This window comes from Genypterus blacodes, unplaced genomic scaffold, assembly GCF_046128005.1.
Source record: "Genypterus blacodes isolate CSIRO-AG114 ecotype Tasmania unplaced genomic scaffold, CSIRO-AGI_Gbla_v1 ptg000085l_1, whole genome shotgun sequence".
Lineage (NCBI taxonomy): Eukaryota > Metazoa > Chordata > Actinopteri > Ophidiiformes > Ophidiidae > Genypterus > Genypterus blacodes.
The window spans coordinates 1,115,586-1,128,837 of NW_027466890.1; the positions used below are offsets into that span (position 1 = coordinate 1,115,586).

The window sequence follows — 13,252 nt, forward strand, 5'->3', positions numbered from 1 at the left end:
ATAACAGAAAGCCATTGCTTGTACTTCACTGGGCATGGCAGTCCTCTGAACAGCACAAAGAAACCCTCACCGTGCTATTGGCTGATGGAAAGCGAGCAGAAGCGAGAGATGTGAAAGTGTGAGCACTGCTGGGGGCCCACAGGTTCATCTCACCTGAGAACTGTAGGTGAACACGTACTACTGAATCCTGGTTTACATAAGATAGTCTCACTTCTCATTTCCCAAAACTTTAGAGGGAAGCAAAGTAAAAAAAGGAAGTGAATCGGTATTTCAGAGGAAGTACTTGACCTCTCACAGAAAATAGACTTGAGGGAGCCACAGTATGATCAACCATCCTCGACTCTCTGCTGATGATAGCAGGACACAAAGTCTCTGCCTTTCAAACTCCCTGCACTGAAAAGGTGATTTGATAAAGACTTGATACTATAAAGTCTTTTCTCCCATACACTGCACAGAAATTGGTGACATTGCAACAATGGAACATTCCTTTAACCAAATATTTGTCTCCATAACAACATTTCTGAAAAAGCCACATCTTATACTGTCTCCTTCAACAGATGCTCCATCACTCTGGATATAAACAAATTACACTGTATTCTCCAAACAGCTCCATCAGGAGAACCGAGAATACATTTGCTTTATCCAAACCAAAGTTAAAAAAAAAACTGAGCTGTTAGCCTCTGATAAAAGCAATGCTCATTAATAATAGTGTGACAGAGCCATCTGGGGTTGTAGTATGGGTTGCGAGGTTGTGTAGGCAGAAGTTGAGGTTCTCTGCAGTGTTGGTCTTTCTGCCAGTGTTTCATCTCATTTCATGCAGTGCAGAGATGCACTTGGCCCATTTCCATCCAGGCCGTATGGTCAACAAAAGCAACAGAGGAAACACCCTATCGTTCTCTCTCGCACAGCCCTGGAGCAACATGTGACTGCAGGCACTGCCAGGGACATCTGGGCTGATTCAACAGGTCAGCGACCTGGAGCTGCCACTCTCAGTTACCCAAGCATTTATGGTCCCTGGGCGTCACTTGGCAACAACTTCTGAAACCTGCTTCCAAACCAAACCACAACTAAATCAAGTTAATATAGTATCATAAATATTAGGACAACAGATTTATCATAAGCAGCTCGTTCGTTTTCCCAAGACAAAGGAATTCCTAATGCTGGCCGCTGTTGTCATGTGCCTCCTGGAGTGCCAGACACCCTCCAGCTAGAAGTGGTGTATGTAGAAATGAGTTTGTTTCAGTGGATTATACGCTTACAATCAATACAATTCCATGTGACTACATTTTTCTGTACTCACAAATGCAAACACAACACCAGCTAAAATCTGTGTAACATGGTGTCTTCATAATGAATTGATGTGGATAATGTTTGAAGTTGAAGACACATATACCTTCAATAATGCTTTAGGATTCTCTAACATAATTACCCATGAGCTGCACATTGGTGGGTGGTAATCATCAACCATGACAAAGGCTACTGGGTAATAATTGCAGTGTCAAAAGTAGCAGAAAACATCATCCACTATCATGTGTCATCCCTGTCCTGAACTGAGCTGAGTTGAGGGAGAGATGTGTTCTGGCAGTGATGATTGTGATTGTTGACATATACAAACTATACAACAAAGCTCTCTTCTGTCGAGGGGGAACAAAAACCTCATTCCAACACTGTATGTGCACTTTCGAGTGTACTTATGGATGAAGGTATATGACCTTCATCCTGCACATCCTGCACATCTGCACGCACACAAGATCTGATCTGTTCCGGTGCACATTCCTGCTTCACAGGAATGTGCACCTGCAGACCGGTTCAGCTGTCAACACACACATTGTCATTGGCTCCTTTAAGTAGACACATTTCTCCAACATATCCACAATTTTCCTTATATTTAGACTATTAGGCAGCGTGAAACTGCAGAGGTCAGTTCTACTGCAGTCACACACTGAAATGTGCAAGCAAAGACTACAGAGGATCCGATGATCAGTTCTCATATTTATCTTTCCACATAAAATGAAGTGGAATGTGAATCCACTCGAGAGACACACTGTTCTTACAGGTCGGTTAAATGTGCTAAGAGAAAATGAGAGCGAATGTCCTCTGTCAAACCTCCTTCATGTATTTTATAGTGCATGATAGTTTTTAGCTGACATCTTAGTAAACGCTACAGTTACTCTCCTGCCCCAGACAGCTGCCTAAGATCTATTTCCCTCTAGTTTTCATTATTTCTAGCTGGTTAAACAGGTCAAAACGAAGCATAATAAAACAATAAATTATATAAATATATGTTGTGCAGGTGAATTTGAACCAACTGAACAAACACTTGAAAACTCAGCAACCCACATATAATGGAGCAACAAAACATAACACTTCCTTAAAGGATCTTTAAGAACTCATTTAAGGTCATTCAGCTTTTATCAACTTTTGTCCTTAACAGTTGACCAAATCATGTCTGCTTTATTGCATATCTCTCAGTAAATAAAGCGATCAGATCTATAAGATTGTCTCCACTTTTATGATATCGAGTATATTTGTTTTGCAATGAAAATCCTTGTAGGAGACATTCTTGTGTAAAACTCGCCCTCGCCCTCACCTCATATTTTACCCCTGAGCTGAGATTAGCGAGAGGCTCATTCCGGGGGAGAAAACAAAGAAAGGTGGGAGGGTTACAAAACAATCATACAGGAGGAACAAATGGGAAATTATTTTGATCTACCTGTTTCAAACAATGTCCTGATTATGAACCATAATCTCCACAATTAACCAGAAGGGACAGGTTTTGACCCTCCTCTAATCCAAATGTCTGGGTCTGTCTGCACAGCATTGTCTGACACGGAGGCCAATCAAAAAGCGCAAAAGACCGAAAACATACTGAAACTGGATGAAAGAATGGAAGGAAGGAAGCTGTGGAAGCCATGATGCATCACAATATTACAGATCTGCTGAGTTTGTTTCTGTACAGAACAAAGAAATAACGGGCCATATGTGATGGAGGGCTGTTATTTGCTGTTATTTTTCAGTAACCTTTTCAATGCATGAATCTGTTAAAGAGTGACTGTGTTCATGAGTATGTGTGTGTACGTGTGAGAGAGAGAGAGCGCAAATGGGTCTATATAAAATGGGCTGTATTTACCCTGTATGTAAACAGAGAAACTACTTCATTTGTCCCACCAAAATGACAAAGAAAGAGAGAGAGAGAGAAGGAAAGAGAGAGAGAGAGAGAGAGACAATCACAAACAAAATGGAGCAAAAGAGAAGGTGTCCGTCGGTACCCAGTCCAGAAATGTGTAGAGGAAAAGAGGGGAAATGGGTGTCAGAGTGACATCCTGCAGGAGACATGAGGGCAGCAGGGCCCCACTGGCACAGGGGGCCCAGAGACAAGGGCCAAATCTTGACACTGGACAGAGATTGTTTTTGCAATACATAGCCAACCAAACCGCTAAGCCAAGAGCGGAGATGGCTCAGAGCAGCAAGAGTGACAGTGACATGTGTTATCCAGCTCAGTCTGTATGCCTGTGTGTGTTCTAAGATGTGCTGTTCCTTTTGCGGGGCTTCAAACAAAGCTGATTAGTAACATTGACATCAGCACATGAGGTGGTAGAGTAAGGAACGTTCACCAGTGGAGTCACCAGATGTGCACTAAACGGGTTGCAGCGCCCTTCAGCCACCTGCTGGTTTTGCTTTTCCATTCCTGTGCATTTGTGACACAACTGATGTCACAAGTGCACTATGTCCACAACTGATTTTTTTAAGTGCCCATTGGTCTTCAAAATTACTTTATAATGGTGAATACTCGTGCAGGGTGGCATTGTACTCTGTTTCAAATAGAGAAATGATCCTGTAATGATAGAGAGGCCGTGACTTGGTTCCATATAAAGGACACAGCCAGTCACGTTCAGCACTTCTGGCGAGCATTCGGGTGTATCTATATTTACTCAGCAATGACCTCAGCTCATGGAGAATAGAGTTTACAGGAAATGAGTGACTTACTTTCTTGTGTGTGTCCCTTACATAATCTATTTCCTACTGTCTAGAGTAAACATTTGACTTCAAGCACTGTCAGGGCGTGGGGGGAGTGAGAACATGGTTCAATATGAAAAAGTGAAGATTTCTCACTGATTTTCTCTCGGTCTTGAGCTCTTGCAGGTAGCGTGATAGCTCTGCGATGATTTGAGACATCAAGTTCTCCCCGATAACTTCATGCTGACCCGCGTAGTCGTTCAGCTCGTTGAGCGTCGACAGGAAGGCTCGACAGAAGCTATACCTGGAACAACACAGGAAGCCATAAGAGAGACAGTGTGGTAGATGTTTGTCTGCGGTCAAAAAAACAGAGATCAAGATCCTCACTTGCTCTCTTCCTCTTCTCTTGAGTTCTTCTTGGGCTGATACTTCTTCGATAAATTCCTGTGGGGACAAAGATTGAAAGAGTTTGTCAGACATTATTTACTATATGTTTACAAAGAGCAACTTTCTAGCTTTTTTTCTGCATTTCCCTGACACCGTCTTCATGCACCTGCCAAAACATCATCCAATACAGAGGCCCAATCTGGTAGAGTGCTTTCCGCCACTCTATCCCCATCCCACTCTTCAGGTTGTAAATCATCGCCCCCCCCCCCCCCCCAGAAGGGACGCCTGCAGAGTCACTCACCGGAAACTGGCATGCTTTTCTTATGCTGCTGTTTTGACACTGGCTGCATGAAAGCGGAGGGGAGAGGGATAAGTACAGTGTGTGCGTAATGCAGGGAATGCTAGAGTGAAGAGGATGAGAGTGGAAGGAATGAGATGGAGTCGTGGCTGAGAGAAGATCAGAGAGAATATGTCGCCGTGTTGGTGGTGCTTGACTAGCTGCTGTTCTGCAGGTGTTTCTCTGCATCGGTCTCCTGATCACTTTGAGGTTAGCTGACAGCTTTCACTGACTCAGTTTTTGCCATTTTTTGTTCTACGGTCTCGCACGTGTTTGTTTTTTCAGGTCAGTGGAATATGCGTATCACCCAGCTGTACTGAGGCTCTGTGGTGACTCGTCTGTCAGCACCACATAATAACATGCACTACGTTCTGAAAGCCTGATTGATTCGGGTACAGATTCAGCCTTTAGAATCTTTTGTTTAATTAAACAGCATTGATGCGCTCTTGTCAAGTCACTAACAACAATCAGGAGGTCTGTAAACACATACACACATGGAGCGATGAATTGAAAAATGGAAAAGCAGCCACACATAATGCATGCATAGTAAGATGTTTTCATTTACACAGAGAAACAAATGTAAGAAGACAAACAAGGAAGCTGGTAATCATCGTGACAAAGGATGCCTCGAAATTCAACATCACAGCCAATCAAGGCATAGTTTCAACAGATCAGTGCCAGCGACATAAAGCCTAACTGATTTCCAATGCTGTGTTTGTTATGAACCACTCTGCACCTGCTGCCAAAACTGTGACCCTGCATTACACCACCAAGTAACCAGCTGGGATGTTCAGCATGTTGGCAACCAGTCGCTGAAAACTGCATTTGAGGTTCAATATGTGGTTTGTGCCAAATCTACCTCTCATCTAAAATGATAATTTTGGCACAGTTATAACCCAGTCCACCTCTCATTAGACATATAAGTCATAGTGTGAGCAAAATAGAAAAATTATCAGTAATTTAACTAAATAAATGTCATCAAAGTAGCAAAATGTACATTATATAATGATGTTAATGGTGTCAATTATGCTCAAAAAGCTCATTAATCAAAGCATTGCCCATGCGCTGAGAATAAAACACTCACTAATGGAATCTAAACCTCTGCTTGCATTGTTGTTGAAGTGCATTCTCCTGCCGAAATTAAATATTGATGTGTTTAAAAACTATAATCCATCATCCATCCCACTCTGTTTGCGGACACGCCCCGCACTTCTCCTCCCTCCCTGTGTGTGCTGTTGCTAGGCAGATCTCTCTGTCTGCCTCCCTCTCCCTGTCCTTCGCACTCTATTTCTTATTATAGCTCTAGTTCACGCATTCATTCACTTACACACAGATGTCACAGGTCACAGGTCAGACTGGATGTGTCCCTCTACTTCTAAATCATGTCACGAAAAAATGAAGGTCACAACCAGTGCTGCTTTAAAGGTGTTGTTGTGCATCTATGCCTTTCTGTATAATGGCAGAATGATATGATATAATAACAGTGGTTAATATTATAGTACAACTACGATAAAGGCAGACAGATTCTTCACCTTCTCTTTCCTCCCTGTTGCACTTTTTTCCTAATGTGCTCTGGATTATACCAGTCTGGAATTTGAGGGCAGTTGAGGCCTTAATGCACTGCACTGCACTGGAGTAGACTGCAGCATTGCAAGTATTTACACCAGTGCTGTGAAAGAGGATTACGCCTGGATTAGTGGAGTGGATGACTAGCGTGGCAATAACGGTATGGTTAACGTATTTTATAGCCACAAATGACACACATTTGGTAAGGACAGCTGAGGATGTAAGTCTTTTGCTGTGTTACTGTTGAATGAGGAACGCTGTCCTAAAACCATCTTTGCACTGGTCCTGCTATGTCCCTTTACAACTCCTCACCACTGTCTGATAGAGAACACTCTAACCCATAGTCTTTGTTTAGTTCACATCCACACTTTCTGTTCTTTAATCAGTATTTTGCATTTTTACTACTTTATTCTATTCTATTTATTATGACTGTGTTTTTATTGAATAACTACTGTGTGTATTGTGTTTTCATTTATTCTACCGTGTTTAACTGTAATGCTGCTGTGACAGAATTATTTCCCAGTTTGGGATCAATAAAGTACATCTATCTATCTATCTATCTATCTATCTATCTATCTATCTATCTATCTATCTATCTATCTATCTATCTATCTATCTATCTATCTATCCATCTATATTTTAAAGCAAATGCAAAACAAAAGGAAGAAGCTCTCCACCTAACAGATGAGTGAAAAGAAGACTGAATTAAAAAACGTAATAACTAATAAATTCTAGCAGCCCTGTGTTCTCATGTTTGCCTTTGTTGTTTTGTGGTTTGAGTGTGTGCAGTAGATTAAAGCAGATTTTATGAGCTAAATTCATTATGAGGGATTATTAGTCCAGAGCTAAGTAGCAGCACAACAAAGGTGCATATTGTGTGGAGCACACAGGACAACCCTATGACACAAGCTGTTAATAAGTGTGTTTATGTTCTGTGTATGTGTGTGTGTGTGTCTTCGGCAAGTACAGTGACCATTCCACAGTGAACCCACTGTGTAAACAAAGTGACCAAACATCCACACCATCTGCGGAGCCATGCCCACTTCACTGTCTAACATGCAGACAGTGGAGACAAACACATACAATTAATTCAGACTGTATGTGTGTATTTAATGCAAATTAAAATGTTTGTGTCCGATTTTTTGTTTAAGTGGTCATTTGCACACAAAATCATTACTTGCATATGTCTGTGTGTGCATATGAATGTGTTCATCCATTATTTGCAAGTTGGACATTACTTTCCTGTAATCTGATGTCTAACATCATAACAACAGCAAGTAGCAGATATCAAATCAAGTCTTTATAATAGTAAAATGTTCGTGCATGTGGGAGAATGTGGATAATGCCTGCATGTAAACACTGACAGCTAGACCTATTATCTCAATAGTGGATTGGTATTGGTTAGTCAGTATGGAATGGGGGGTTGGGGTCAATACTTTGAGCATAAGCCAGCTTGCCATTCCTCCCTAAATGAGGGGTTTGTGGCGAGTCTGATGTGGGAGGATGGAACTGTTAACCTGCCAGCATATACGAAACATCCATAGCATTGAAAAATTATTGACTGCACAGAAACACGGGGCGGGGACAACACTTGTGGTTGGAGGGAAAAAGTGGGTCAGACCTGGGCTTGATAATGCTGATACCTAGTTTCTATGGAAACACAAGCTCCACCCCATCCCCCCACAACCTGACTTCCTCCTGCCTGAAGCAGAAGCGAGCAACAAAAGCAAACCCCCGTGCAGGAGACACACGGACAGAGAGAGACTGATTAGAAAACCAAAAAATAATGATGAAGGCTGAATTACACATCAGCACAGTGGCAACAACAACATAACACTATTAATTAAACAATGCTACTGTAATAATTCCACAAGGGAGGTCAGAGGTCAGGGTAAGCTACATAATGAGCCGATGGGGATTCAGCTCCTGCTTCAAGGACACTCGTGTAGATCTGCTGTGAGGGTTTGTTAACTAGGCCATCTGGACAGAAAACAGTCGTCCAAATACGCCTCTGCAACCTGGAGTGTGAACCACAGGTCAAATTGGATACTCACCTAATTTGTTTTGCATAGTTGGTTTCAATTTCTGATCTCTCCTTGACAAATTTGGTGTACTTCTCAACAAAGTCGATCCCCCACTGTGTATGCCTCTCCAAGTTGTCAAACTGATCCTGCAAAAACAAAGAAGAAATCAGATTGATTAAATCAAGCATTTGCAAGGACTGCTAATAATTATCTAACTTGATGAAAAGCAAATAAACAATTTTTGTGCAAATAATGTATGAAACAGAACACGTTGTGCTTTGCCATTTGTACTATCCTGCTAAAATGTGTTTCACAGAAACACTGCTTGATGCTGACTTTGCATTGTGTACTTTTTATGTATTGTAGAATTGATATCCAAGGCAAATGGAGCAGATCCACAAGGATTACGTCAATCTAGTATGAATGAAAAACCAGTGCAGAAAAATAAACATTAAGGTATTCATTCATGTTACATTACATGTTGTTACATTTGTCTCCTACCTACTCTTATTCATTATAATTTATACACAATAAGCCACAGGTACTACCCTTTGTCTTATTTGCCATTGGGAACACTGCACATCTGGCTCCCCTCAACCAAATTAACTGGGGAGTGCCTGTGAGAGCATTTTTGCTCTACTTGGAGCCAAGGAATACACATTAGTATTTGGCCTATTTTCTCATGGTCATAAATCTTTGAAACACATTCAAAGGTTTTGTGCTTATCCTATAAAGGTGATGTAGAAGAACGGACCATCATCACAAGAGGAAGAAAACTTTTTAAAATAACTGTGAAAAAAAAATAAGTCCACAATAAAAACACAGCTAATGTTCTTCAGATGCGGTCTGTATGTGAAGTCCTCTAAAAACAGACATGATTTCCCTGTTACAACCATGTAGAATACAGAGTAAAAGTATCTTGTTGCACCACAGGCAGCAGCCAATTCCTTCAAAGAGTGTTTGTGCATACACACGCAAAGCCTCAGTTAACTTCTACTGTTAAAATATGGCAATTTCTGAACTAAACTGGCATGGCAAGTTCTGTAAAACTGCAAAAAAATTAACAAAAATAACCTTGATGCTACTCCAACAGCCCCCCATCCGTTCTTCTGTGTCTGTCTTCCTGAGTCTAGCCTATGCTCCTCTTTCACAACAGAGACCACATTTGATTCCTCTGATTCTCTGAGTGCACCTTAAAGTGCAAGCTGAGACTGTTTTCTGCACTGTGCACATTCAAACAAACACTGAGAGAAACGGGAAGTGGCTGTGGTAATGAAAGGTAAGAGGTGACAGAAAAGTGTCTTGCTCTCCACCTTTCTTTAGATTCAACTGTAGTCTTGCTTTATAACTTTTAATCAATTCATTTTTATTTCTAAACAAATCTCCTTAAGACTGATTGAGACAGATTGTAGAATTCACTTATTAGATAATGAATAGATTATGCCTAATTGAAATACTCACTAACTCACTCACTAAAACAATAGAGTGAGAGGGACATTCCAGTCTGTATTGTCCTTCAGTTTCAATGAGAAATCGTTTATCAGTAGCCCACTCAAGAGAAGAGCGACAAGATAAAAGACAATTAGTCATTATATGGAAATACAACTCTCTCCTCTTGCTTTTCACTCATTTTTGCTCTTCAATTTCACTGTCTCTGTCCCCTCAAACCTCCTATCCTCTTTTCCCAGGGGGCCACTTACAGTCATCAAACGGCATTTATTTCATTATCACTTGGCAGCAACCTTCCTACCTTCCTTGGGGGGGGGGGGGCTCACACAGAATAAATCACCAGACGAAAACACACAACAATCACTACACACACATCACTGCAGTCAGCCATGCACATAAAATCCTCCCCATTCTGCCTCACATACTCCTCCACACAGATAACTCAGATTACCCTTTTTTGCAGGGGCACCATGTTATCGCTTTGTCTTGGTGTGGAATGTGCACCCTTTAAATCCAGAAAATGTCCATCCAGCTCCAAAACAATACAGCAAACACAAAGATTAGGTGTGAGAAGGTATCCACAACAGCATTTCCTAGGTATCCAAGTTGAGGAGGAGTGCTGATTACTGAGCGTGCCTGGCTCGGGAGCTACGTCCACTGTTCCACTCCCACAAAAAAACAGAGAAACTGCACAGCTGGACAAAGCAATTCCTGGTAGTCTGAAGAAGCGAGAGTCCCATAGAGCAGAGCAGGGAGAAATCGATGCAGAACTGGCACACTCGCACACTCATTTGAGGCCAAAGCCTGCAATACTCAGGCTAAATGCTCCATCAGGCGTAAGGTGGAATATGTGGGATGTGAGAGGAGGATACCAAGGGAATAACAAAGGGATGGGGTTTAAAAGAGGTAAGGGGCGGGATTACATGGGAGGAGATTAAAATGAAGCTGCAGCAGTTTACTCATTGGTCAGTGCAAGTAAACTTTGTCACCACCTATAGTATATATTGTTTTTTAAATATATGGAATAAAAGGCATCAAGGTTATAATTTCCAATGTGCAGAGCAATACTGAGCTTATGAATGTGTTAAAATCGGACATGACTAAAAGGAAACATTCACCAGCAGGGCAATTTTCCAGCTAACAGAAAAAAGGAAAAGCTAATTAATAAATCATGAACTACAGTGATGAAAGTATCGAAGAAAACACAGCAAATATTTGGCAAAAAGAAGGAAGGAATCATAGAGAGGTTTTCAAAAGTAACTGTGGAAGCCGTGATTTCAATTCTTGATACTTAATAAAGGAAAACAAATGAATTTATGAACTCTGTTATCAAGTTTGTGATTATGAGAATAGTTGGCAAACAATGACTGGATGTCAGTTTATGTTTATCCACAGTAGTATCTGTATAATATTATCATGACTATTATTATTATAAAATTCCATTCACCCTTTTCCAGTCCAATCTAGTCACAATATCATCTGCACGCGGCAACAGATTGTTCCAAAATGTGACTAGCTCTGTGGAAAATCAATAGACTTCCAATGTTTAAGTTGATCAAGCATGCAAGGCTGTACGCATGTATGTGATACTGAATACCCTCATCTGGCCCCTGCACCAAACACTAACTGTAGCTCCTGCTCTGAACTTCCACTCTGTGGCCCCTGACACCTGACCTTATTTCTGCAGGAGGGAATGAGGAGGGGATCCCTCCAGGAGAAGAACCAGCCCTTCTCCGCTTGTTATTGCAGGATACAAGCCCACTCACTGCGATGCATGTGCTATTGTGATGGACTACGAAGGAAAATAAACACATCAGTGCAACTAAGCATTTCGATGATCCAGGAAATGAAAAATGGCTTCAAACTGAGAGCAAAGGAGACACTCCACAGTTACTATATACTGCAGATATACAATATAGTAGGATCCTCACGTGTTTTATGAAAACAAATACATGCCTGTTTAAGGATCAGCCTCCTGACCTCTCACCCGTCACAACTGCTGATGTGGATTACTGCGTATTTTAATGCATTAGAGTGCCAGTTAATCTAAAGTAATACACATTACTTGGCTACCATTCCAGATCAGATCACCTGTTACCATACTAAAGGTCTACTAACCTGCATTCCTACAAAGCACGTTTCGTCTTTAAACACAGACTGGATACTGACCAGGTCCTAAAAATATCATGAGCCAACAAAAACCAATGTGTGTATATACCGTATATTCTGTAAAGGATATGTGTGACATAGTACACAGTATGAGGACTATAAATTATTTATTTAAAAAAAATAAAATGAATTAATATGAAAAGCTTATCCAGTGTGAATACATTTCCACACAAGGAAATATATTCAACAGTCTGGCAATGTTAGAGATGTTCAAATGCATCTCTTGGTACCACTTAGCCAGATAATGATCTATTCAGTAATCCTTCCTCCCATCACAGAGGGCAGTACAGAGCACTAGCAATCTCCATATTCTGCAGGTATGTTATTTGCTGTTGCAACGTCATTGGAGCAATGGTGAGGAATGTTTTTTTCTTTTGAGCAAATGACAAGACTGCTTTACATTAAACATGGCCTATAATACGAGCCTATGTGTTCTGTAATGACTTTAAAAATGAGTTCTGTATAATAATTCACCTGTACGGCTCTAAACATGTTGCTTCATGTTGAAAGAATGCAGACAACACACACTGGGAAGCGTTTGACAGGTTTGTTGTTTGTGTCTTTCAATAGAAAAAGGCAAGATGATGAAATAACTGATCAGGAGTTTTATAAAAAGACACAAAGGATCCCTGCTGAGTGATTATCCTCCAAAAAGGTTGGTGTCAGCAAAAGGAACAGACACACTTCGAACACGGCTGGTTGTTCAGTGCTGCTTTGTTTGAGGCCTCTGTTGTAACGCTCCCGGGGACAGTTCTTGTTTTATTACCTCACCACTTCTGCAAAGACCAGTTTGCTGCTCTGAAGAACACAGCAAGAAATCCATATGTCATTAAGTGAACAAGGGTAGAGGAAACGGAGAGCTGTTTCACTGGGGGCAACAGAGAAGAGGAATAACAAATGACCTAATGAGTTAAATAAATGTAAAAATTTGCTTCTTTGTCATTTTTGAACTATAACGTTTTCACATAACACAAAATACTAAATAAATCAGTATTTCTGAAAGCACGTGAAAACAGGAAGGTAGAATTTATTTTTTGGCCTCACAAAAGTAAAAAAGATCTAATTGATTGTTGCCATCTTTGTTGGGTAAAATCTAGTGTTGTATTTAAGGTGTTCCAGAGCCACCCAACACTGGTAGATAAAGTACTTAGCCCTCCTCTAAAGTACCCAATTACGCAAGCAACACCACTCATGTAGCAACTGTGGGTGGAAGAGGATGTGTAGTTACCAACAAGTATAAACATGCCCATACAAACTGACCACTAAACAAGGCAAATCCCAGTCTGTCATCAAGAATTGGCAAGCCTTTACTGCAACCATGGGATTTCAAACAGCAACAGCAAAATTTTCACAACAAACGTTT

General features: G+C 41.0%; 1 protein-coding gene across 12 annotated transcripts in view; it reads right to left on the minus strand.

The window, feature by feature from the left end:
* Nucleotides 1-13,252, minus strand: part of fnbp1b (formin binding protein 1b) — a 46,837-nt gene that overhangs the window by 22,075 nt on the left and 11,510 nt on the right. For 11 of the 12 annotated variants that reach the window (XM_076158719.1, XM_076158721.1, XM_076158717.1 and 8 more), the window contains exons 2-4: nucleotides 8,302-8,417; nucleotides 4,345-4,401; nucleotides 4,114-4,261 (exon numbers count right to left, since the gene is read on the minus strand). In XM_076158719.1, coding sequence (XP_076014834.1) covers nucleotides 4,114-4,261; nucleotides 4,345-4,401; nucleotides 8,302-8,417 — 321 coding nt within the window. Of the gene's footprint in view, nucleotides 1-4,113; nucleotides 4,262-4,344; nucleotides 4,402-8,301; nucleotides 8,418-9,345; nucleotides 9,509-13,252 lie in introns of those variants that run through there. The other variant, XM_076158718.1, reaches the window with a different exon arrangement.